The following is a 27,411-nucleotide window of genomic DNA, read 5'->3' on the forward strand; positions in this document are numbered from 1 at the left end:
ATGTTTGTCAATTTAGCAAAATTTATTTATTTTTTAAAACCTTCAGGAAACCTCGTCCTGCCCCTGGATGAGGTTTCCTGAAAAACGCTTGGGCTCTTCGCCTGCCCGCCAACCTTAAGGTTGCTTTAATTGCTTTTTTAATGGTCTTAATAGGCCATTGATAGTTCGAGCACGCAGTCGCCTCCAGGGGACGCCCGCCGAACGAAATATCGAAATGACGCACTATGACGTCGGGATGCACGGCTGACATCACGCGTCATTTTACACTTCGCCGTGTAGGGCCTGCCCCCAAACGCTGACGGCAATATTCTGCCCATAGAGTTTGTCAGCATAGAAAATGACCATTTGACCCATTGGGCCTGTGCTGGCTCTTTAGTAGAGCTATCTAATTAGTTCAAATACCCTGCTCTTTCCCTGTAACTCAATTTTTTTTTCCCTTCATATTTATTATATTCTCTTTTTTTGTAGCCAGACTGTCACAAACCCTTTAATGCCATAAGCTTTAGTTTTGCTAACAGGTCTATAGGTCTGTTATGTGGTACTTCTATCTTTCAAAGAACTCGATCAAGTTAGTCAAACACAATTTGTCTTCAACAAATCCATGCTGACTCTCATTCATTAGTGCGTACTTTTCAAAATACCAACTAATTTTGTCCGGGTTTAATGTCTATAATTGGTTCCACTACCGTTAGATTGACCCTGTAGTTGCTGAATTTATCCCTCTTTTTTTAAACATGTACAATCCTTCAGTTCTCTAGCACCACCTCAATATCCAAGGAGGATTAGAAAATAGAGCCTCCAGAATTTCTATCCTTACTTTCTTCAGTATCTGAGCTGGGCGACTTTTCAATCTGGAAGACTAACGACCGTTTATGTACATCCTCTATTCTTACCCTATATTGCTACTAACTTTTCCTTTACTGCTACGTTGGTAGCATCCTCTTTAATGATGACAATTGCAAACTACTCATACAAAAATGTATAATACTCTAAAATCATAAACAGTAACCTAGATTTATATGATCCATTATTAAGAACAATTATACTATTGTTTGAGGGCAGCTTATGTGCTTTCTCAGGATAGATCTAAAAGGCGCAAGCAATTGACACTAATACAGGAGCAAAAGCCTCCAAAACCCAAACAGCTGGTAGCACCAATACTATCCAAAGAAAGCTATGCTATGATCGCTCAGAATCCTAAGGAGACAAACTATGGGTTAGATTGTGTTCACAGCACTAGTGAAGAGATTCAATCAATGAAGATTTGGAGGTTTGAGTAAGTACATCTGGGCTCAATGACCTGATCCCATGCTACAAGCATAGGAGATAAGGTTTTATGTACACAAGGAAGACTCCATAGAATTTGTAACAGCAGCACACTTATACCCATATTACACAGCATTCTATTTGTCACTTGTCAGCCTCAATCAAACATTGAAACTGCAACAGATTTGTTGCAATTGGGGATTATTGCAAAGTTAGCAGTTTCATGTCATGATTATAATCTGTCTTCTCAAATGCACCCCAGATTCTTTCTGCCAGCAGAAATGTAGTTCCTCTTGTGTTTAAAAGATGTAATTTCTCTTGCAATTCCCCATTGTGTGGCTCACAGGATGCAGGCTGAGGATGTACTTGGCTTTGCTCAATAGGCATCTATCTTTCTACCAACTTTGTTTCCCTGGATTTTTGAGCCATTAAATAATCAGCTGACCTGAGACCGCCATGCCTAATCAATTTACCAAACCCCTATAACACCTGAAACCACTTTGGACAGACAGAAACATACAAAATAGAACTGAGCTCTGATGTGTAAAACGCATAATGGCGCAATTGTAGATTTTGTCATTCCAGTCTTGGGTTGTGGATGGAGAGAGCTAGAGTGAAGTTCTGATCGTTTCAAGACAGTAACTGATGGCTGTAGTAATGGAGGCAATTTTAAGGTATGGTATGGTAATACAAGAAAATACCACTATCCAGTCTAATGGGTTTTATGGGGGTGTGAAGCAAACTTGAAGGTCAGGGGTAGGTGGGAGTTCAGGGGATATTTGACAAAGATGTCATGGACACAAGACAAAGGGAGTGTTAATGGCAGTGTTAAAGATTAAAGAAGGTGCTAATAGTGGCATAAAGGTAAGATAGCAGAATGTGTTAATAGCAGAACAAAGGTCAGTGCTCTGTTAAAGCAAAACATAAGAACAAATAACAGATGGCCCTGGGGGGTGGTGGGGGGTGTGGTTAGGGAACAAAAAATAAAAGATCAAAATGGAGGACAGAGTTAATGGTCTGAAGTTGTTGAACTCAATGTTAAGTAGTCCAGAAGTCTGTTAAGTGCCTTATCAGAAGATGAGATGCTGTTCCTCCAGTTTGTGTTGGGCTTCTCTGGAACATTGCAGCAGGCCAAGGATGGAAATGTAGGCATGAGAGCAAGATGTTGAGTTGAAATGACAAGCGACAGGAAGGTCTGGGTCATGCTTGCAGACTGAATGAAAGTGTTCTGTAAAGTGGTTACCCAGTCTGCGTTTAGTCTCCCCAATGCAGAAGAGTCCACTTTGTGAGTAGCAAATGCAGTAGACTAAATTGAACGAAGAGCAAGTGAATCACTGCTTCACCTGAAAAGAGTGGGGACCTTGGACAGGGAGGAGGTAAAGGGGAAGGTGTTATACCTTCTGCGATTGCATGGGAAGGTGCTGTGGGAAGGGGATGAGGAGAGAACCAAGGTGTCAGGGAGGGAACAGCCCCTACAAAATGCTGACAGGGAGGTGTGGGGGAAGATGTGTTTGGTGGTGGAATCATGCTGGTATTTGGCAGAAATGGCAAAGGATAATCCTTTGAATGTGGAGGTTGGTAGTGTGAAAAGTTTGGAGAAGGGGAACCCTATCTTGGTTCTGAGATGGAGGGAAAGAGGGTGAGGGCAGAGATGCAGAATATGGGTTGGATACAGTTGAGGGCCCTGTCAACCACAGTAGGGAGGAAACCTCAGCTCGGGAAAAAGGAAGACCTGTCAGAAGCACCTTTTTAGAAGGTTGCCTCCTCGGAACAGATGTGACAGAGGCAGAGGAACTGGGAGAATGGGATGGAGTCCTTGCAGGAAGTAGGGTGTGAGGAGCTGTAGTCAAGTTAGCTGTGCGAGTCGGTGGGCTTCTAATGAATATTGGTAGATAGTCTATCACCAGAAATGGAGACAGAGAAGTCAAGGAAGGGAAGTGTCGGAGATGGATCATGTGAACATGAGGGAGGGATGGAAATTGGAGGCAAAATCAGTAAATCTTTCCAGGACCAGATGAGAGCATGAAGCAGCACAGATACAGTCATCCTAATGTACTGGAAAGAGAGTTGTGGGAGGGGACCTGAATAGGACTGGAACAAGGAATCTTCCAAGGAGCGCTGACCCTTGCTCTGCTACTAACACATTCTACTATTTTACCTTTCTGCCACTTTTAGCACCTTCTTTAGTTTTTAGTACTATCATTAACACTCCCTTTGTCTTGTGTCCATGGCCTTTGTCAAATCTCTCCTGACCTATTTTGCTCCACCTGCTCAATGCTTCCCCTATAAAATCAATCACATTTCTATCTCTCTTCATCTCTGAAACGTTAACTGTTTCTCTCTCCGCGGATGCTGCCAGACCTGAGTTTTTCCAGCATTTTCTCTTATTTACTATAGATTAGTGGTCCAATGATTTAACCAGTACACCACCATAAAGCCCAATGACAAAAATGTGTTTACATTATGGCGCTCCCTCCTGAACTTTCTCCCAATAACATATGTTAATCTTCCCTTTCATTTGAGTATTTGAGAATCCGCAAAAAAGTCGGGTGGGGGAAACACATCTGCCAAATCGTATCCTACCACTGTACAAAGAGGTGTGTTTGGATACAGGAAGAGGAATTGGGTGTGGTAGGCAGGGAAATGGCTGAGCTGTAACAATGCAGCACTATATTAATGTTGCCAGATAGTCAGTTTAGAGTCTGGGTGATATGCTCAGGTTGTGCCTGCTGAATTGCTGCGTGGAAGTAAGCAGAGAAAAATCCACTGAAACAGTTGAAGGGCCCACTGCAGCTAGACTACAGAAGGTATGAGATCAATGCAGCTGAAGAGGAGGTTCCCCTGGGATTTAGGTGACGTCACCTCCCCGGAACGGAAGTGCCCCGAGGTCACGTGATCCAGCCGGAAGTGCCGGTCGGTGTGAGAGGGAGGCCGCTGGGTGTCGGCGGCTCTGTGACAAAAGGTAAATGTTGGAATCGGGGTGGGGACGGTCTGCAGCGATGGGGTGGCTGTCGGCGGTCACTGTTGAGGGGCCGGGGGCGGTGTCTGTTTGTCATGAATCGGCGGCTCAGCATCTCTTGTTGTTCCGACCGTCACGAGGAAGCTGGGAGCAAATTACAGGGAAGCCGGGCCTTCGACTGCCCCATCCCGAGCCCGAGAGCCGGGGGCAAATACCCACCACCCCCCGCCCCAACACGTGATAGCTGTGCGGTTACTGCGGTCAGTTTGGGCCGCCTGGTCACTGTACCGCCCGGGTCGGATCTTCTCGTTGTAAGTCTATGTGTGTAGAGGAGGGAGGAGGAGGATTGGGGGGGGGAGAGAGTGTTGATTGTCGTTATTAAAGACCACGGTGTAGCCGACTGGTTTAAAATGAACATCCATGTGCTGATGCAATGGGGCAAGGAAAAGAGGTGGGGTTTCACTCAGCAAAGCAAGCACATGAGTAGGAAAATTGGAGATCCAGTTACTTTTCGTCAAAGTTGAGAAGTCGGAGTGTGGACCAACAGCAAACTAACTGAAAATACAAAGCTCCCTCTGTACCAGGTTTGTGTTCTCAGTACCCTCCTTTATAGTAGTGAGGCATGGACTACTTAAAGCCAAAAGCAGCTGAACAGCTTCCACCTCAGGTGAATATTGGGCAACTCCTGGCAAGACAGTGCAGAATATGGAAGTGCACCAGCGTGGAGGGATCCCCAGCATGTTTGCTCTCATGAGTCAGCAGCAACTCCAATGGCTGCATCATGGTTGATGGATGCATCTTCAAAGATATGCTCTATGGCAAGCTTGCTATCAGCACAAGTCCAATGGGTTGCTCACATCTGCGATACAAGGTTGTCTGCAAACGAAACTTCAAGTTGACTGGATGAGGATCAAAGTTGATGCATGGGAAGTCATTGCTGCTGACCGGAGAGTCTGGGGACAACCAGTCAGGAAGGGTGTGGAAAAAGCAGAGGACAAAGGAAATGACCAGATGGCAGAAAAGAGAGCCTGCTGGAAAGGAAGAAACTTCAGTCACCCTTGGGCTAACGCTATTCATCTGTGCCAGCTGAGGAAGGGAGTGCCACTCGTGAATCGACCTCCACAGCCAAAACAGATGATATTCAGTACAGAAGTGCCATACACCTGGGTGCAGTTCATTGTTTTCTGAGATGGATGGATGTCAATAAAAGTTATTCTGGGCTGTTCTCGCTTCCTCATGAACAGCAGTGTGATATTGCAGAGGGAGTGCTGCACTGTCAGAGGTGCCATCTTTCCAACTAGGCGTTAAACAGATGCCCCTTCTGACCTGGAGTGGACGTAAAACATCCATCGCACTTTTTTGATGAAGCACAAGAGAGTTCTCCCTGGTGCCTTGGCTATAATTTATCTCTCAATATTAAACATATCTAGTCATTGTTATGCTCAAATGGCTGCTTTGTATCATATATTGCAAATCTGACCATATTTCAAGTGCACTTAATTGGCTACAAAGCACTTTGAGGTATCTTGAAGTTGCGAATGGTGCTAAATAAGTGCAAATCTTTATTTCTTGCTATTTGGCTGATCAAATTGGCATAACCTGGTTTTCAGCATTTACTGATGTGCAATCATTAGTCACAGGTGCACCAACAGACTAAAAGTTTAATTGTGGATCTTATACACACAGTTGTGTGGAAAAATTGGCAAAACTTTACAGTGGAAACATCCAGCTTGTTCTGTCCTCCATGCAGTGAATGTGTATTGATATATGTAATTAATTCAATTTGCTATGAATACAGTCTGAAGGCCAGTGTTCATATTGCATTTCAAATTTAAATTCTCTTCATACAGCAGGATGGGAGTAATTTCCAAGTCCTTGAATGTGTTTATTGTTACTGGTTTATTGACCAAAGGCTTGATTTTAAACCATGAGCTGTGATGAATGAGAAATGACCAGTGATTAACGGGGGACAAACTGTCTGGAAGATATTTAATTCTTTTTGTCAGCTTTTCTTCAACAGAAGCTAGTGAATAAGTTTTGATGTATGTGGACTTTTATGAGCTGCAAGCATAGGGATGTAGATATATATTCCAAATTGAATCTAAAAGTCATAGGTGTAATCTATTCCCAACAGTGTGAATGGAAATTATGGATCATTTACTTGATAGAATCACTGACTGTTTGTTAGTTATGTGCTTCGTTTTGTGTTCAGAAAATGTGAAGGTCAGTGCTTCGACTCTTTTCATGGAGCAGTCAAACTATTTTGATCCTTCAGTTCTGCACACAAGTTCCTTGTTTTACTTGTTGCAGCAATGTGGAGAGATTGGCACATGCTGGACGTTCTTTACAGAGTTTATATTTCTGTAATATCTGTAACATAATTTCCAGAACCCAGCTCATTGGTAGAAGCTAGGACCAGGTCATCTACCTGCCCAGTTGGCCTAAGATAGGTAATGGTGTGGGCTGGGGGCAGGAATATTCTTCTAAAAAATAAACTAAGTTGAAAATATAGAAATACCTCAACTCATGCTGCTAATATAGAAGCTTGCATTACATAATGCTGACTGTTTTTCTTTAGTTACTATCAGTACTGTGCTGGATTTTAGATCCTAGTCAATGTTTAAATTAGCCTATAGCTGTGCCCTCCTCTACCTCCACAGTCTCCTTCACCCATATACCCCTGTGTGGATGCTCTGTTCCTCGAGCATCCTGAATTACACTTCCCTTTGAACTCTCTCTGTCTGCATCTCACTCTTTTCCTCCCTACCTTCAAAAGCCTTCTTAATAACCTTAGCTACTGTTGTTTGCCCCCCCCTCAGTACCTCTCCCCACCTCACTTGCCTATACTTGGCAGGTACTCTTTCAGTACCCTATGAAGTGCTCCTGAGAAGCCTTCATGCACCAATGCTATACAGTGCAAGTTGTTTCACGTGACAGATGTAAACTTCTTGTTCAAGTAACTGGCAAATGCTGACAATCTGAAATAAAAACAGAAAATGCAAGAAATGGTCAGCAGGTCTGGCAGCATTTGAGGAGAGAGACAGAGGATGTTTCAGGTTGATGGCCTTTCATCAGGCCCCATAAAAGTAGCTTTAATTTAACTGATGAAATGCTTTGTGTGTAATGTTGCACAATGCTGTTTATAATGATAAACATAGATATATAATGTATGATATTTATATTATACATTAGTAACTCACCTGACTCTCACTTGCCTGGCTGAGTGCAGCTCCAACAACACTCAAGAAGCTTGACTCCATCCAGGACAAATCAGCCTGCTTGATTGGCACCACATCCACAAACATTCACTCCCTCCACCACCGACACACTGGCAGCAGTGTGTACCATCTACAAGATGCACTGCAGGAACTCACCAAGGTCCAAACCCATGACCGCTGCCATTTAGAAGGACAAGGGCAGCAAACACATGGGAACACCACCATCTGCAGGTTCACCTCCAAGCCACTCACCATCCTGACTTGGAAATACATCGCCGTTCCTTCACTGTCGCTGGGTTAAATCTTGGAACTCCTTCCCTAACAGCACAGTGGCAATGTACGTACAGCACATGGATTGCAGCAGTTCTAACAGGAAGCTCATCACCAGATTCTCGAGGGCAATTTGGGATGGGCAATAAATTCTGGCATAGTCAGCGACACCCACATCCCATGAATTAATTTTTAAAAATTCATGAGTGCTTAATGTTGATTTATATCCAATGAGTTGAAAAATGCAAACCACCCATATTTCTAATTAACCAGTGTCTCTGACGGTTTTCATGTTTGCCTCTGGGATAACACTCTCAGTACATGAAGTATATTACAAAAAGTAAAATAATATCTTAAAATATTTGAGGTTAATTCAAGCTGATACCTCATGCAAGTAGTCATTGTCATTTATGAGTCTATGCAGTGGGTGGTGAGTCTATTCAGCTGTACATGTATCAAAGCCAAACCTGTTCTGTTCTTGCCCAGTGACCATTGATTGCACTATCTGGTAGAACTTGCTGTGTTCAATCGTGGCATTTTTATTGTCTCAGCTGAAATTAGTAAAATCAGCACAAAATCCGTGTTTGAACCTGAATTTTGTGATATCTCCTCCAGAGGTCCCCAACATCATAGATGCCAGTCTTCAGCCAATTCGATTCACTCCATGTGACATCTAGAAAGGTTGAAGGCACTGGATACTGCAAAGGCTATGGGCCCTGACAATATTCCGGCAATAGTACTGAAGACTTGTGCTCCAGAACTTGCCGCGCCCCTAGCCAAGCTGTTCCAGTACAGTTACAACACTGGTATCTACCTGGCTATGTGGAAAATTGCCCAGGTATGTCCTGTACACAAAAAGCAGGATAAATCCAACCCGACCAATTACCACCCCATCAGTCTACTCTCGATCATCAGTAAAGTAATGGAAGGGGTCATCAACAATGCAATCAAGTGGCACTCACTTAGCAATAATCTGCTCACTGACGTCCAGTTTGGGTTCTGCCAGGGCCACTCAGCTTCTGACCTCATTACAGCCTTGGTTCAAACATGAATGAAAGAACTGAACTCGTGAGGTGAGAGTGACTGCCCTTGACATCAAGACAGCATTTGACTGAGTGTGGCATCAAGGAGACCTAGCAAAACTGAAGTCAAAGAGAATCAGGGAGAAAACTCTCTGATTGGATCATACCTTGCACAAAGGAAGATGGTTGTGGTTGTTGGAGGTCAGTCATCTCAGCTCCAGGACATCACTGCAGGAGTTCCTCAGGGTAGTGTCCTCAGTCCAGCCATCTTCAGCTGCTTCATCAATGTCTTTCCTTCCATCATAAGGTCAGAAGTGGGGATGTTCGCTGATGGTTGCACAATGTACAGTACCATTCACAACAACTCAGATACTGAAACAGACCATGTCCAAATGCAGCAAGACCTGGACAATATCCAGGCTTGGATGACAAGGGGCAAGTAACATTCGCACCACACAAGTATCAGGCAATGACCATCTGCAACAAGAGAGAATCAAACCATCGTCCCTTGATGTTCAATGGCATTACCATCACTGAATCCCCTATTATCAACACCCTTGGGGTTACCATTGACCAGAAACTGAACTGGAATAGCCATATAAATACTGTGTCTACAAGATCAGGTCAGAGGCTAGGAATCCTGTGATGTGTAACTCTCCGCCTGACTCCCCAAAGCCTGACATCCCCACTTGCCTGGATGTGTGCAGCTCCCACAATATTCAAGAAGCTTGACACTGTCCAGGACAAAGCAGCCCACTTGATTGGCACCACATCCACAAACGTTCACTCCCTTCACCACCGACGCACAGTAGCAGCAGTGTGTACCATCTACAAGATGCACTGCAGGAATTCCAGGCTCCTTCAACAGCACCTTCCAAACCTATGACCACTACCACCTAGAAGGACAAGGGCAGCAGATAGATGGGAACACCACCACCTGGAAGTTCCCCTCCAAGTCACTCACAGTCCTGACTTGGAAATATATCGCCGCTCCTTCACTGTCACTGGGTCATAATACCTACACCACATGGACTGCTGCGGTTCAAGAAAGCAGCTCAACACCACCTTCTCAAGGACAACTAGGGATGGGCAATAAATGCTGCCCCAGCCAGCGAAGCCCATGTCCTGTGAATGAATAAAAAAATTATTTCATTCTGTGCTTTGGTTGCCAAGTAGGCTGTCAGAGAACTTGTACTTCTGTCAACCTTGGTATTGTCTGCACTAAAAATAGAAATGATCAACAATCTACGAAGCATCTGGCTTTCCAGTCTGCGCATTTAGATAAGATGCAAAGGACAATAGGATGAAATGCATATTATAAATAACAGTATGACATAACATTCATGTTTGACATGAACGTTTCTCTCTCCACAGATCTGCCAGATCCGCTGAATATTTCCAGCATTTTCTGTTTATATTTCAGATTTCCAGCATCCAGAGTATTTTACCCCTCTGTTATGTAATAGACAACTTGAAGATGTGGAAGGTGCTGTATGAATGCAGATTTGTTTATTCCTTAATTGTGCTGGCAAACAGCATACACAAGGTTATACTAAATCTTTAGTAAGTGATTGTGACTCTCCATAGTCTTGTCACTGTAAAGATAAAGTTGTTTTAAATTCACGTCCTGATGTGCAGTGGGAATAATTCCATTGGATACGATCTTCACAATTCATTTGTGCCACTATGGGTCTTTTATACTTGTGAACTCTCTGAAAAATTGTCGTTGATGCAATGCACTGTGTTTCTCGGAGGATGACTTAACATGCATAATTAATTTATATCAATATTCATCATACTTTTAAACTTTTTTTAAAGCTCTTGTTATATCAGGCCTCATGGTTTAAGATTCTTGTAATTTTTAAACTAGAAATGTAATTGAGATCCTTCTGCAGTCAATTCTTTGCATGCAGAATAGCACATATTAATTTCAGCCTGCCAGCAAGCAGAGTCCTTTTTACTTGAGTTTGTATTTCTTCATAAGCAGATCCAAAAGCTCGTGGATATTTCAAATGCCCCCATTATATCCACTGTGTATTGTAGAACTATACCTTGCTAGTTATGCTGTCAGAATGAAACACATTCATTTTGTTCATTGTAATCAGGTTAATTATATCTGCATAATATATGAGCTATTTGAAAGACTGGGCAGCTATCTTAAATGTACATTTATAATTAATATAATCAATGTAGTGGTTATTAATATGACAATGAGGTACAGTAGTCTTATATAATACAGGAGCAAATACTCTGGATGCTGGAAATCTGAAATATAAACAGAAAATGCTGGAAATACTCAGTGGATCTGGCAAATCTGTGGATGTCAAACATGGATGTTATGTCATACTTCAGAATATTTATACCAGAGAGCAATTTGGTTTTTTCCTAAAAGTTATTTGAACCTTATTTAAATCATAAAAAATCAAAGTGTTTATTGTCCTTTGACTTTGGTATACATTCCCTTCCATTCCCCCATCCCAAACTGGGCGATATATCTGTTTGAACACCATGTGGGTCATTGTCACATTGGCATTGGCTATCAGAAGCTGTACTTCAAGGCCCTAAAGATGAAATGTTTCATTCTCAGCAGAGACTAGTCGATGGTTGGAGCAAACCAACTTAAGTGAGGGCTGGTATGGTGGTCTAACTTCTGACCTTTTGGTTGGGCATTAGTTGCTTGGCAGCTGGAGTTACAAACTTACCTTACATTAGGATGCTGTGTATCTCAGCAACCTAACTGGGGAGGTTTAGTTAATTTAAAAGTGAAATAAATACTTTAATTAGCTTGCTATTGGAATAATGCTAAACACAAAGAATGAACAGTAAAACATATCTGATTGTGATTCTTGCTGAAATAAAAATAATACCCCAGTAATAATGAACCTGCAGGTTATATTTTGGGGACTGATTATTAATTTATTAGTCAATGCTAGCTTTTACTCTTTTGCTTAGCATAAATAATTTGATAAAATAGATCGTGTTCCTGATGGTGAGTTTGGGTATCAGCACCCCTAAAAATGAAACCTGAAGTCTCTGAATTATGAGATGAATACCTGTGCTGTTAATCTAGTATTCTCAGTGCTGTAATTGACAGATGTGCCACCGGACATGCTAGCTATGAATATCCTTGTTTCTCACTCTGGTCTTGTGTGTCTGCCTGCAGGTTTTGCAGTTGGCACTTGTGTCCTTGTATGTGTGGTAACAACATGTCATTGCCGCTGCTCGATGAGGCTGCAACTGTGTCTGGGACAGAACGGGAGACTGCAGTGGTAAGAAATCTGCCCTCTTGCTCTGTCCAATATCTGTACTGTGATGGCATCTGTTGGAATCCAATTTTTAGGAGACATTTCAGATTGATAATATAGTCTTCTGAATCCCTTGGTGTGATCTCTGGTGTTTAAGTTTTGCCATTTTTAAGGGAATCTTGTATTAGTTATTGTTCAATTAATACATGGACTGGCCGTTGCTGCATTGTCCTTTTAACTCTAGACTTGGAATTGAACCGGCAATCTTTGGCTTTTATGAAATTCAAGACTGCGAGCGTCGCGTTTAATATGTTGAGCTTTGCTTCAATATTTAAACTTGTATGAATTTGTTTTTGTTTTTTATCTGGAAGGAAAACACATTCTGAAGTGCTTGTTTTCTGCATGGCAAGAGCAGCTGGGGAGAGTTTATAAGTACTTTGTCACTCTGTCATAGTCACGCTACTTATTACTGCCTGAAATTTGATTGAATTTGAGTTCTGTCTTTTTTTAGCTTCTGTCGTCTTCCTCCATCTTCCTTAAATCCCAGAGTAAAGACAGGACACCAACTTAAAGAATTGTGCTTCAATTTAACTGCTGCTAAAAACTTCCTCTATAATTTTTAAAAGATTTTTGAGGTTAACCTTTGTAGTTTCCCTCTGTATTTTGGCCAACAATTGAGATGTTCAAATCTACTGTTGACCCATTTTTGTTCCATTTTGGAGTGTGTGTAGGTAGTAAATCATATAAAGGGTGCTGCAGTTATGGTTATTATCTTCTCGTGACTGTAATCAGTTTGAAACCCCACTCCTTGATGTGCCCAGACAGCTTTAATCAAACATTCTGCATATGGCACTTTTCTGTTGGATTAGAATTTTCATGGCTCTGCTAATTTGTCTTATATCATTTTGTACTGGTATGAAGTCAGTGTGTTTGGATTCTGTTTTCCAGGTTATTTTCCTGCATGGACTAGGAGACACTGGGTGAGTTTGTTTTAGATGAAAAGTGGAGAGAAATTGATCAAATTCATAATTCTAATATCAATAAAATGACTTAAATACAAATCCGCTGGATATTTTGATTTGATGAGAAACTATTTAAGTGTTTGTTCCCTGTGTTCTGAGTGTTTGTAACCATTCCCATTATATACACCTAACTACCAACAATTGTATAATGGTAGACTTTTTTCAAGAAACTAAACATCTTTCTGCTCAAGTTACCTTTCATTCTCCCTGTTGCAGTCTGTATCTTCCACAAAGATTCCTTCAGCTGACACAGTGGAATGGAACTTTTTCAATATCACTGTAGCCAGAAGGTGCCCTTGAAATTGGATGAGAGATGTGACCTTTTTTATCCCTCCCTCAAATAATACCACTGCAAAGTCCTTGCTGTATGCTAGAGTTAGGATCTGATGTAACATTCCTTTGGTCGCCCAGCAACTATATCCAGCAAGTAAGTTGACCATATAGTCCAATAAACCCTGACTCAATTCCTGGTCTGTACTGAGTTACCTGACATCAACTAGATTGGCGATAGGAGTGCTAGAATTCACCTCAACCTCTTTAGGTTTCTGATCACTGTTGTGACATTCCTGAAAGTGGCATCAGGCAGGGACAGGACTAATCACTCTGTGATGCCCCATGGAGTGAATAACTGACACTTGCTATTAAGGCATACACACAAATAATTGACACACAGGCTAAGTATTGATGGAACTGTTCTCAACATGCTGTCAATTCTTTTGTCTAAGCTACATAACACTATCCTGTTCTTTACTATTTTCTGCTTTTCACAAAACTCATAACTCTTTATAATATTTTTAAACAACATTTTTGCTGTCAGTGTAAGGTACAGAGCTGAAGCCAAATGTTTTCCTCCGGAGGTAAAACTGGAGGACATATCTTACCAGGCTAGGTATGCACACTGCATTGCTGAATGATGACTGCATCCTCAGTTGCAACCATCTCTGTCTTTGATCATCCTGCCCTCTTATTTTTCCTCTTTCTAAACTTTTCCCCTTTCAATTTCTCTCTTGCACCTATATGACTCCTGATCCAAAAGAAATATGTGCTAATATTCCTTCTATTGTCCCTGCTGCTCCTCTTGGTTATTTTGAATGACAGTCTCTGCCTTCTATGCGTAAACATATCTCACCTAATTCAAATTGCCTGTTCTATCCCTCATCTCCATTTTAACTCTCCTTAATTCTCCATTTTTTTGCCAAGCAACATCAAATCTTAATTTGCCCTCTTGAAATCATCATTCTTGGCTGTTGCATTGTTCATCACCGGCTGTGGCTCGACGACTACTACAAATCAGACTGACACCAATATAAAGTTCGTTGCTTTCCTAAATGAGAATAGTAGCAAATGTAGTCATCCCATTATTCAGTTTGAATCAAATTTAACTCTTAATGTGTCTGACCTCTTACTTGTGCACTCTTATCACTGTCGAATGTTTGCCATTTTAAAATTCTCCTCTGACAAATCATACTGTAATGCAGCTCCGTCTTGTTTGGCACTTTAATTCAGGTAGTTGCAATAGTCTTTAAGAATTGTTCGACCTAGGAATTCAGAGATCTAGCACCACTATTTCAGATGCTAAATGAGCACCTAAGCCTCTGATGTGCAGGCAGGAAATGTATGCTCATTGAGTGGGGAGTGCCATATTGACGCAGCCAAAATAATTGGCGTCAAGGGCTCAATTGCGAAATGGGCTCAGCCCTTTGTGTATGTAAATAAGGAGCCTAATGCTTATTTGAAGTCCACTCTGCAATATTCCCTGAGGCAGCCAGTCTCAATCAGCCTGAATCATACAAGCATTTGGGGGGAAAAAAGGGTAGGAAAATTGCAATTGGTTCATCAAACCTGCCCCATCACATCATGGTACAACTTGCACCAGCCATCAACACCCGCTCCTGCCACCCCGCCCCCCACTAACTGGGCGAAAACTGTAGCTTTAGCAATCTCCAGGAGACTACGGTGCCATATCACTTGTTCCAGTTAATCCACCTACCTTCTATTCACTGACATTTGACCAGCAGGACAGCAGCAAATCCACACTCATTGCACAGATTGACAACTCTCTCACATCTCCCTGGCATTTAACTTTACATTTGAGTAACTTTTTTTTATTCTTTAATGGTGCGTCAGCATCACTGGCAAGGCCAGCATTTGTTGCCCATCTCTAAAATGTATTACACTGCTGCCTACTTGTCCTTGCCTGAATCAACTTTATATTTTGCATGTAACTTGTTAATTCAGTAATGGAGCTCCTTAATAACATCTTCCACTGTTTTTCTGCCCCTGCAGAAATTACTCCTTCTGATTCCTTGCTAAGGTTGTGTCTGATAATCTTGTGAATTCCCTTCCCACCCCATTTCTATGGTGATGGTACAGTTACCAGCTTAAGGGAAAATTAACCTCATTGGGTCACTTACCTCTTCCAAAACCTATGTTAATGTTACCTTCAGGAAATTTAGTTTCTTCTTGTGACGAGCACTTTCCTACATTGACTTTTGTACTACCTTGTTTTATAGATACTATTATGATTAATATTCCTCTGAACTTTCTTTCCCTCCTTGCTTTTCAAGCTGCAGCTGCAACACCCTAATCACACTTTTTTGTTTTTATTCCGCCTTGGCTCAGTGGTAGGACTATTGCTTCTTGAGCAGAAGGTTGTGGGCTCAAGTTGCACTCCAGAGACTTGAGCACAAAATCTAGGCTGACACTCTTGTGACAAATGTATGCACAAATTGGCTACAGTTCCTACATTACAACAGTGACTACACTTCAAAAGTACTTTCTTTCTAATTCTCACTGTGCTGAAATGAACGCTCATTGTAAAGCCTTCACTTTATATGCATTTTTCCTCAAACATTGAAGTTGCTTACCTACCTCACTATTTCTTTCCCCCTACCAACTTCAATAACCCTGCATTTATATAGCACCTATAATGTAGTAAAAATCCCAAGGCACTTTGACATTGAGCTACAACACACCTAATAAGGATATATTAATAAAGGTGAAGTAGGTTACCAGGAGTATCTTGAGAGGGAGCTGAAGAGGTTTAGGAAAGGAATTCCAGAGTTTGGATCCCAGACAGCTAAAAGCACTGCTGCTAGTGGTGGGAGTGAAAAACATCAGGGATGCACAGAGGCCAGAATTGGAGGAATGCAGAGATCTCAATGGGCTGGAGATGGTTACAGACATCGGGAGAGGTGAGGCCATGAAGCGATTTGGGGGAAAAAGGATGTGAATTTTAAAATCAAGGTGTTGTCAGAACAGAAACCAATGTAGGTAAGTGAAGACAGGGGTGATGGGTGAACTTGGTGTGAAATGGGTATTGGGCAACAGAGCTTGTTATATAGGCTGGAAGTTGGGAATCCACCCAGAACAGTATTGGAATACAGTAAAGTCCTGTCATTTGCGGGGGTTATGTTCCCTGGCAAACGGCGAAATTGCAAAGGGGGAGCATGTTTTTGAATGGGATTCAATCACATAGGTTCCAGCCATGCAAGGCAGTATGGGACTCGCCAGCAAAAATGTGGTATAGTGCCTGTGTAGGACAGGCGGCGGGGTGGGGTGAGGGGGGCCTCTGAGCAATACATCGGTGAAGATTTAAAATTGTATAGAGCTGTTATTGTAGCTCGGGACCCAGCAATTCTGACATTTCCGGGTTACTCCCTTCATTCGGGCTGAAGTTCAGCTGAAACCATTTCAATCTCTGCTCCGTCATGGCTGCCGTCTCCCCAGGAGAAGAGGGAGAGAGAGAGAAGAAATTGTGGATAAGTGAGTATTGCTCACGTGATGGGCAATGCTGTGCGCAGGTAAGTAAAAACATGAGCAAGGAAGTCGCAAATGGTAGGACTTTACTGTAGTCAGTAGTATGTAGATGAAAAATGGGAGGGTCTTAAAGTCCAAGTAACTAATCATTGCTCTGGATTTATACTTTGCTTTCAAGCATTGTGGTATCCTGTCTTTGGGCTTTTCTGATTTTAAAAAATTTTCTTTTAATAAGCAGCTAGTGATGGGGCAGTCTTACCAAAGTAGGAGCAAAAGAAGATCTGACAAATGGGCTAGGGAATAGCAAGTGGACTTTAATGTGGATAAATGTAATATAATTCATATGTGCTGAAAGATCATGCCTGTAAGGAAAGGTGGAAAAGGACTTGTGTTATTAATCAATTATTGCAAAAATGTTTCTAGTCAATAACTTTGTGACAAATGCTTCATGATCAAATGCTGGCATGTGTTTTACTGCAAGTCGAAGCAGATTGTATTAATCTTTTATAGTTCACTGCTGAGCCCAGATTTGGGATACCGAATTTTTAAAAATTCTTTTCACAGGATATGGGCATCGCTGGCTCGGCCAGCATTTTTATTGCCCATCCCTAATTGCCCTTGAGAAGGTGGTGCTGAGTTGCCTTCTTGAACTGCTGTAGACCATGTGGTGTAGGTACACCCACAGTGCTGTTAGGAAGGGAGTTCCAGGATTTTGACCCAGTGACAGTGAAGGAATGGCAATATAGTTCCAAGTCAGGATAGTGTGGGGTTTGGAGGGGAACTTGCAACTGGTGGCCTTGTCCTTCTAGGTGGTAGAGATTGTGGGTTTGTACAGCCTGTTACTAAAAGGATATCAGTTTTCCATTTTAGGGATTTTACACTAGATATACGGGCCCTTGCCTCTCTCAGACCTGATTCGCATCTTCACCTGAGGAAGAACTGTCAATCAAATCCACCACCTCAATAAGATGTCTACCTCCGGGATGTTAATCACCTTGGATGTTTGACTCAAATGGAGTGCCTATATTCAGTGATATGTACCAAATCCTTTGAATAATCTGTTAAATTGTTCTATGGCAGCAAACCATGCAGAAGGACTATGGAATTAAGCATGTGCTTGCCTTGCCCCAAAGTACAAAGAGAAAATCAACTTGCGTTTAATGTGTATTCTCTGAAAAAGAGCTAGTAGTAACACATTTTAACCTTGTGTACTAAGAGCCAAGAAGGAGGAATAAAGTAACATGCAATAGACAAAATTATTTAATTTTGTTATAATGTTGAAAAAGGAAAGATGGATTGAACTTACTTTCCTTGGAGAAATATTGGGAAGAATGTGGTCCAGGTCTTAAAAATGTTTTTACAATTTTAAATGAAAGATGCAAATGGAAGGAAGCTATTTGTAGGAACAAGAATAAGACATTGTGCCTGTCCCACCATTGTCAGATCATGGCTGATTTGTGACTTAACTCCATGTACCTGCTTTTGCTCCATATACTTTATACCTTTGGTTAACAGAAATCTATCAATCTCAGATTTTAAATTAGCAAGTGACTCAAGACAGAGCTTAGTGCCATCTCCCGTGGCCAGAGGGCAGGGGCATTTAATTGTGCGGGAAGGTGGTGGGGACTTGTAGATGGCTTACCTACCCTGTTGCCAATTAATGCCTGCTTAAGGGCCTGATCCCATTGTCACTGGTATTCACCCAGTAGCAGATGAGGGACTCGCCATGCGGAAGCCGGAAAAGCAAACCATGTCGGGGTTGCTTGCAGGCTTTCAGGGGTTGTCCCTCATTCAAAGGCACTCAGTGCCTGACCGAGACACCTAACATCAGGGGAGATGGGGGGTTGGCCCACTGAGAGCCACCCACCTGCCCTTGCTGCTGATCCACCCTCCCCATGCCCCTCCTGCCATCACTCACCTCTAGCCTGGGACTCTTGGGGACCCTGGGCCTCAGCTGGGTGTATTTCTGGCAGTAGCCACCGCCTCATTGGTGTTGCTGCTGAGCTATTAAAACCTATCAACCTCTGGCTGGCAGCTGGCAGCGGGCAGGACCTCCACCCCTGTGATCATTGAACTCGGGGAAGGCCCACCGCTGCCCACTTAATGTGTTGGGTCTTCCTGAAGAGGTGACAGGGCTCTCCAGCTGGCAGGCAAGCCCCCACCCCCCCCATCACAAACCCCAGATACCATACCAACTCCAGAATCAACTGCCATTTGTGGAAGAGTGTTCCAAACTTCTGCCACCCTTGTCTAGAATTGTTTTGTGACTTCACTCATGAAAAGTCTGGCTCCAATTTGCTGGGCTATGTTCCCTGAGCCTAGATTCCCTGACCAGTGGAAATAGGTAGAGAAAAACTATCACTTCCCCTTAGTATCTTAAAACTTCAATCAAGTCATTTCTTAACCTTCTAAGCTCTAAATATAACCATAGTTTGTGTAACCTTTCCTCATATCTGGACTCCAGGAGTTACATTATATAATTCTCGTAAAGCTATGCTGTACTCCTTCATATATCGATCCTAATGTCTGGTGCCCAAAACTGAACACAATACTCCCAGATATGGTCTAACCAGGGTTTTGTACAGCTCTAGCATTATTTCTAACCATTTGTACTGTAGCCCTTTAGATATAAAGAATAACATTCCATTAACAATTTTGATTCTTTTTTGTACCTATCCATGACATTAATGATGTACATACTTGACCCCTACCAAAGTCACTTTGGATTTCCACTGCTTCTGATTTTTCCACCACTTCAAAAGTACTCTGATCAATCCTTTTGTGGCCCAAAGTGGATGACCTCTCACCTGCCATATATTGAAATATATTTGCCACAGTTTGAATCATTCATCCATTAATTCCTCTGTACTTTATGCTTCGATCTGCACAGCTTACAATGCCGCCTATCTTTATGTCATGGACAGACTTGGATATGTGGTTCTCTATTCCATCAGCTAAGTCATTAATAAGTACACTGAACAGGTGAGGTCCAATACAGATGAGATGTTGCTGTTCACATTCTGGTAATTAGAGAGGTGTCAGCTGTGGCTCAGTCCATAGCACCCTCGCCTTTGAATCAGAGGGTTGTGGGTTCATGTCCCACTCCCGGAAACCAAGAACTGTGATTATACTCGAAAGAGTTGCAATCTGTGACTGTTGATAACTCGAAAGAATTTTTCTGGTAATTAGAGTACCAACAAATTATCCCTTCTGTCTGTCTCCTACTGCTCAGCCAATCTCCTAACCAGGTCAATAATTTGCCAACTTTTGTTAGCAGGTTTTTATGGGGGACTTTATCCAAAAGCCTTTTGAAAGTTCATATCAATAACATCCATAGATATTGCCCTAACCATAACTTTAATCACCTCTTCAAACATTTCAATCAGGTTTGTCAGGCATGGCATACCTGATATAAATTGATACTGGTTTACTCTGCTGAGTTTAAAATTTTCCATATGTTCAGTCATTTGATCCTTAATTATAGACTTGCTATTTCCCACCAACAGAGGCTAACTGACTTATAATCCTCTAGTTTCACACTCTGTTCCTTAAATTCAACTTACACACACAACTGGAAAACATAGGTTCAATATTAACCAGTTTAAAACCAGTTTTAGCTTGGAGAGCTGTGGTGATTAGAGATTTGTGGGCTAGGTATCTTAAAGTGATTAAAGCTATATTATTTAATATTCTCCGCTAACTCCATCTAACTCCTGCTGTGTCTGATGCCTCTCGTGATGAACTTTGGTAAGTTCCACTAAATAAAGGCACTTATTGTAACTCTTTCAAAGGCAACTGGATAAATAATTAGTTTGAAATCAAGTTAAAAGGTTTATAAATCAGCACAGGATCATGCTTTCCTGTTTGACTTTGTTTTCTGTTCTGCTCCAAGCCAGGGTTCATTGGGGACCATTTTTAACGTGTCACCGCACTTTACTATGACCGCAATTTTCACCTGTGCAATGGAATTGGGTGGGGGACCTGCTGTCTATCAAATCTAAATATCAAGATTTCCCATTTCAATCACATAAAAGGATCTGGCAGTTGATACCGAACTGGTTTTATATGTATCTGTTTGTATATGACATGAAATAGCATCTTGACACAATCCCGGACAAACTAAATAGAACCTGTAAAAGCAGGTCAAAATTCTAAATCTGCAGCATTATAGAATAACAAAGGTTGGATCCATTATGCAATGTACCACCAACTGCAGAAGAAACACATATATGTAACCACTAACATGTGCATAAGGTAAACTGTCATTAGCAGCTATTATCTGTTGACAGTAAGAAGGATGAAGTTGCTGGTGCCAGTAGAATAAAGAACATCAGAGCCAGAGCATCGTATTTGATAGTCATATAATCATAGAGGCATAGTCATTACAACACAGAAGGAGCCATTGGGCCCATCTAGTCTATGTTGGCTCTCTGTTGTGCAATCCAATCAGCCTCACTCCCCTGCTTTATCCCCGTAGCTGTGTAAGTTTATTTTGCTCAAGTGCCCATCCAATTTCCTTTGAAATCATTCATTGTGTCCGCTTCCACCACTGTCATAGGCAGTTAATTCCAGGTCTTTACCATTTGCTGTGTAAAAAGGTTCTTCAAATCCCCCTCACATCTCTTGTCCACAACCTTAAATCTGTGTATTCTAATCCTTGTATGATCAGGTAATGGGAACAGCTTTTTTTTGTCTATCTTATCTAAATCTGTCATAAACTTGTACACCTCTATCAAACCTCCCTTCAATCTCCTTTTCTCCAGGGAACACAACCCCAGTTTCTCCAACCTAACCTTGTAGCTAAAATCCTTCATCCCTGGAATCTTTCTGAATTCCTATAGCCGTTGCAGGTTTATTTCTTTGAAATTATTACATTGTGGCGCTGAACAGTTTTAAATTTTCTTTCAGACATGGTTGGGCTGAATCATTGTCCTCCATCCGACTTCCCTATGTGAAATACATCTGCCCACATGCGTAAGTACTGTTCAACTTGTGTGAAATTTGTTGATGAATGCCTTTTATTTTTAAAGTGTTAATCTGAAACATTGAATTGTTAATGACATTCGTGAAGAGCAAAGTAGCTTATAAAACTTGGTGGTAGGATTGTAAAAATGCCTTGTCACGTTTGCCCTTGTTATTACTTGCTCTGCTAGTAATCAGAATTGGCAGAGCCTGGCAATCATATAACAGCTGTGGCTTGTTTGTCGAGTGATGTGAAACCGTTTTGAGCTGAAGTCCGATATGCTCAAAGCCAGGTTATATGATTCTGCAGAAAGATGAATGACTTTCAACTCTACACTGGTTTTAACCCCAACAGTATTAATTATTTCCCCTATTTTCCCCTTTCCTGACTTCTCCTAAGCATATTGATAACTTGCTTGGGTTACAGAGCCACAAATTGAGTACCTCAAGAAGATCTGTTCTTTGTGTGACCCTCGACAGTAGATGATGGCAGACTATTTGGTTACAGGACGCATCACAGCCAGGCCTGATCCTGTTCTGCCAGGATATTGACACGTATGCATTTCCAGTATGCATCACAGTTGGGTGGTGAAAAGCTGCCCTTTTTTCCTTACCTAACCCAGGGTAATTCCTAGCACTTGCTGCCACGTCCTGGAAATGAGCTAACTCAGCATGGTCCAAATTGCTTGCTTAATCACCCTGAGCCAGCTGAGATCTTAGAGGATCTTTAAAAAATTCTACGTTGTGCATAAAAATATACTGTAGTATTCTTTAATACTCAAAAAATCAATGAAATATGAATAAGGAAGCAACATCTATTTGAAGTTAACTATTGCACCTAAATGGTATTGAAATGTGCATTAATTTGAAGTTAACTGGGACTACATTTGAGAGAATTCCTGGATTGAATTTAATTATACTCTTTTATTTATTCAGGCCAAAGATCCCTGTGCAATTGAATAGGTCTATACCCATGCCATCATGGTGAGTTTGCTGGATTTAATTTTCTCCTTTTATGACTTGTTAGCACCTCTCCCCTTTCTTCCACCCCCCCCCCCCCTCCGGAAACACACCCCAGCCCCCAAAACACACATCCTAATTCTCCCAGGCTTTCTAACCTTGCTTCGCTGGAATACTGCAGTTGGCCTTGACTCCTTACTTGGAACATCACAAGTGTTCAGCTAGTGGAGTCACTGTATAGTGATCAGGAACAGAATCACTCCACCTTTGAGTAGAAATTAAAATTTGTTTTGTGTAAATAAGAAAGAAACTGAAAAATTGAACTTAAAACAAATGCTGAAAGCTCCATGCAGATCAACCCACCATCATAAAGAGAAAAAAGACAAGATAACCTTTCAAGTGTATTTATTCAGCATTGTCTCATGAGGTAATCACCCCTAACTCATTGCCACTGCTGATCACAGAGCAACATTGGAGATGCTTTTTGCCATTTGTAATTCAAGCATTCTTAGAGTACAAATCACTATTTTCACTATTTAACTAAGCCATAACTTTATTTTGCTTAATCATACATTACAATTGAGAGTACAGGAATTTCCATTTTCTTCTGTTTGAAAGGTTTGACTTGGCAGGATTAAATCCAGAAGATGCAGAAGATGAAACTGGTATAAAGAAAGCTTCTGACTGCAGTAAGTCTCCATTCCTGTGTCCAAATCCTTTTTATTCCTGCAGCAATTAGGATCAGTTGAGCACTTTGCTTTAAGCATACAACACCTTGTATTTGTATTTATATATCATCTTTTAACAGAGAAATTTCTCACAACACTTCAGAAGCGTGATGAAAAATGAGTGTCCAGCCAAAGGCAGCATGATCAGGGAGGGTGACCTTACGCTTATTGAAAGAGTAGGCTTTAAGAATGTTATTGAAGAAAGGAGCACAGTTTGAGATGCAGAGGGTTCACAAGGAGAATTCCAAAGGTTGCAAAGACCTAGTTTGTGAGTGAGCAGACAATTTCTTTTACTGTATTTAACTTAAAGGCATGGCAGGGCACCTCAGTCCCGTGTTATGTACTGCCTGCAACATGTGGGAAGTCCTAGAGGCTCCTTGCACTCTGACCGATCACACTCGAGAACTATTTTTCTGTGTTGGAAAACGGTGAGTGACGGTTCCTCTGGGGAATGCAGCCACGCTCACGGCACTATGAGTGGCTCAGCTGCACAGGGAGGGAGGAAAAAGAGGGGAAGAGCAATAGTAGGAGACTCGATAGTAAGGGGAACAGACAGGCGTTTCTGTGGCCGTAGAGGTGACTCCAGGATGGTATGTTGTCTCCCTGGTGCCAGTGCTCCTTTTTTGTTTTTCAGTTCTATCCATATGGCTTCATTTGAGGAGCCTTCTAAAATGTCATCCCTCCTTACTGCTGTAAATGATTCCTTGATCGATGTTGCAATACCCCCTCCTCTTTTACCTCCTTCCCTGTCTCGCCTGAAGACCCCATATCCTGGAATATTGAGCTGCAGGGCATTCTAAAGAGGTAGGGCAAACTGAGATCGTGGTACATATTGGTGTCAACGACATAGGTAGGAAGAGGGATGAGGTCCTGCAAGCAGAATTCAGGGAGCTAGGAAGCAGATTAAAAAAACAGGACCTCAAAGGTAGTAATCTCTGGATTACTTCCGATACCATGCGCTAGTGAGTATAGAAATAAGAGGTTAGCCCAGATGAATGCGTGGCTGGAGAGATGATGCAGGAGGGAGGGCTTTAGATTTCTGGGACATTGGGACTGTTTCTGGGGGCAGTGGGACCTGTACAAGGCGGATGGGTTGCACCTGGACCGGAATGGGACCAACATCCTTGCAGGGAGATTTGCTAGTGCTGTTGGGGAGGGTTTAAACTAACTTGGCTTGGGGGGTGGGGTCCTGAGAGGAGGTTCAGGGGGTGATGCACAGCCAAAATTAGAAGAGAGAGCAAATGAGTCTGGAAGGCATAGAAATTATAGGCCAGTTAAGGCACAAGGGAGTTTGGTGAGGTTGGATGGCATTTTAATGCAAGGAGCCTGACGAATAAGGCAGATGAGTTGAGGGCACAAATTAATACATGGAATAATGATGTCATTGTTGTCACATAGACACAGTTGAGAAATGGGCAGGATTGGCAGCTCAATATTCCAGGATATAGGGTCTTCAGACGAGACAGGGAAGGAGGTAAAAGAGGAGGGGGTATTGCAACATTGATCAAGGAATCAATTACAGCAGTAAGGAGGGATGACATTTTAGAAAGCTCCTCAAATGAAGCCATATGGGTAGAACTGAAAAACAAAAAAGGAGCAATCACATTGCTGGGAGTGTACTATAGGCCCCCAAACAGTCAGAGAGAAATAGAAGAGCAGATATGTAGGCAATTTTCAGAGAAGTGTAGAAATAATAGGTTAGTAATAGTGGGGGAGTTTAAACTTCCGCAACATTAACTGGGTTAGTCATAGTGTGATAGGTTTAGAGGGAGCGGAATTCTTAGAATGCATCCAGGAGAGCTTTTTAAGTCAGCACTTAGAAGGTCCTACAAGAGAGGGGGCAGTCCTGGACTTAATTTTAGGGAATGAAGCTGAGCAAGTGATAGAGTTATCAGTGGGGGAGCATTTTGTAGATAGTGATCATAACTCCGTTAGATTCAAGGTTGTTATGGAAAAGGACAAGGATGGGCCAGAAATCAGAGTTCTAAATTGGAGGAAGGCTGATTTTATTAAGATCAGATATGATTTGGTCAGAGTGGACTGGGAGCAGCTACTTTTAGGTAAATCTGCATCAGAGCAGTGGGACTCATTCAAGAAGGAAATAGGGCGAGTATAGGGCCAACATATTCCAGTAAAGAGAAAGGGTAGGACCAACAAATCCAGGGAATCCTGGATGTCGAGGGATATACAGGATTGGATAAAGAGAAAAAGGGAGGCTTTTGGCAAATACAGAGGGCTCAAAACAGCAGTAGCCCTAGAGGAGTATAGAATGTGTAGGGGGGAACTTAAAAAGGAAATTAGGAGAGCAAAAAGGGGGCATGAAAAAACATTTGCAGGTAAAATAAAGGAAAATCCAAAGTTATTTTACAAGTACATTAAGAGTAAGAAGATAACCAGGGAAAGAGTCGGGCCCATTAAGGACCATAGTGGTAATTTGTGTGTGGAGCCAGAAGATGTAGGTAGGGTTCTAACTGAATACTTTATGTTGGTGTTCACAAGTGAGAGGGACAACATGGGTATGGAAATCAGGCAGAAGGACTGTGATATAATTAAAGAAATTAGCATAGAAAGGGAGGGAAGTTCTAAGTGGCCTGGCAAACTTAAAAGTAGATTAATCTCCAGGCCCGGATGAAATGTATCCCAGGTTGTTGAGTGAGGCAAGGGGCTAGCAGAGGCGCTGGCAATAATTTTCAATACATCTCTGGCCACAGGAGAGGTGCCAGAGGACTGGAGGACAGCCAATGTGGTACCGTTATGCAAGAAGGGAGGAAGGGACAAACCAGGGAACTACAGGCCAGTCAGTCTAACCTCAGTGGTGGGGAAACTATTGGAAGCAACTCTGAGGGACAGAATTAATATACACAGGGCAGGGATTAATCAAGGACAGTCAGCATGGTTTTGTTAAGGGGAGGTCATGTCTGACCAGTTTGATTGAATTTTTCGAGGAGTTGACCAGATGTGTAGATGAGGGCAATGCATTTGATGTAGTCTACTTGGACTTCAGCAAGGCTTTTGATAAGGTCCCACATGGGAAACTGATAACGAAGGTAAGAGCCCATGGGATCAAAGGCAATTTGGCAAATTGGATCCAGAATTGGCTGAGTGGCAGGAAGTAGAGGGTGATGGTCGAGGGGTGTTTTTGTGACTGGATGCCTGTGTCCAGTGGGGTTTCACAGGGAACGTTGTTGGTTCCCTTGCTGTTTGTGGTATATATAAACGATTTAGACTTGAATGTAGGAGGGTTGATCAGTAAGTTCGTGGATGACGCGAAAATTGGTGGGGTGGTAAATAGTGAAGAGGATAGCCTTAGATTACAGGAGGATATAGACGGGCTGGTCAGATGGGCTGATCAGTGACAAATGGAATTTAACCCGGATAAGTGTGAGTTGATGCACTTGAACAGGACAAACAAGGCATGGGAATACACAATGAATGGTAGGACCCTGGGAAGTACCGAGGATCTGAGGGACCTTGGTGTGCATGTCCACCGGTCCCTTAAGGTAGCGGGACAGGTAGATAAGGCGGTTAAGAAGGCATATGGGATACTTGCCTTTAATAGCCGAGGCCTAGAATATAAGGTCAGAGAGGTTATGCTGGAACTGTATAAAACATTGGTTAGGCTACAGCTAGAGTATTGCGTGCATTTCTGGAATCCGCATTATAGAAAGGATGTGATTGCACTAGAGAAAGTGCAGAGGAGATTTACCAGGATGTTGTCTGGGCTGAAGAGTTTTAGTCATGAGGAGAGATTGGATAGACTGGGGTTATTTTCCTTGGAGCAGAGGAAATTGAAGGGGGACATGATTGAGATGTATAAAATTATGAGGGGCATAGATTTAAGGTAAGGGGCAGGAGGTTTAGAGGGGAGGTGAGGAAGAATTTTTTCACCCAGAGAGTGGTGGGAATCTGGAACTTTCTGCCTGAAAAGGAAGGTGGTAGAGGCAGAAACCCTCATAACATTTAAGTATTTGGATGTGCACTTGCGATACCATGCCATGCA

The 27,411-nt window shown here is 42.2% G+C and overlaps 1 protein-coding gene across 1 annotated transcript in view; it reads left to right on the forward strand.

The window, feature by feature from the left end:
* The first annotated feature begins 4,090 nt into the window (after window positions 1-4,090).
* The window catches only part of lypla2 (lysophospholipase 2), a 33,855-nt gene continuing 10,534 nt past the window's right edge, over window positions 4,091-27,411 (forward strand). The window contains exons 1-6 of the mRNA XM_078567031.1: window positions 4,091-4,228; window positions 11,899-12,004; window positions 12,929-12,960; window positions 21,670-21,735; window positions 22,660-22,707; window positions 23,302-23,372. Of these exons, the coding sequence (XP_078423157.1) occupies window positions 11,927-12,004; window positions 12,929-12,960; window positions 21,670-21,735; window positions 22,660-22,707; window positions 23,302-23,372 (295 nt within the window). The 5' untranslated portion in view covers window positions 4,091-4,228; window positions 11,899-11,926. The remainder of the gene's footprint in view (window positions 4,229-11,898; window positions 12,005-12,928; window positions 12,961-21,669; window positions 21,736-22,659; window positions 22,708-23,301; window positions 23,373-27,411) is intronic.

This window comes from Cetorhinus maximus, chromosome 21 (genome assembly GCF_964194155.1).
Source record: "Cetorhinus maximus chromosome 21, sCetMax3.hap1.1, whole genome shotgun sequence".
In the NCBI taxonomy this organism is placed as follows: Eukaryota; Metazoa; Chordata; class Chondrichthyes; order Lamniformes; family Cetorhinidae; genus Cetorhinus; species Cetorhinus maximus.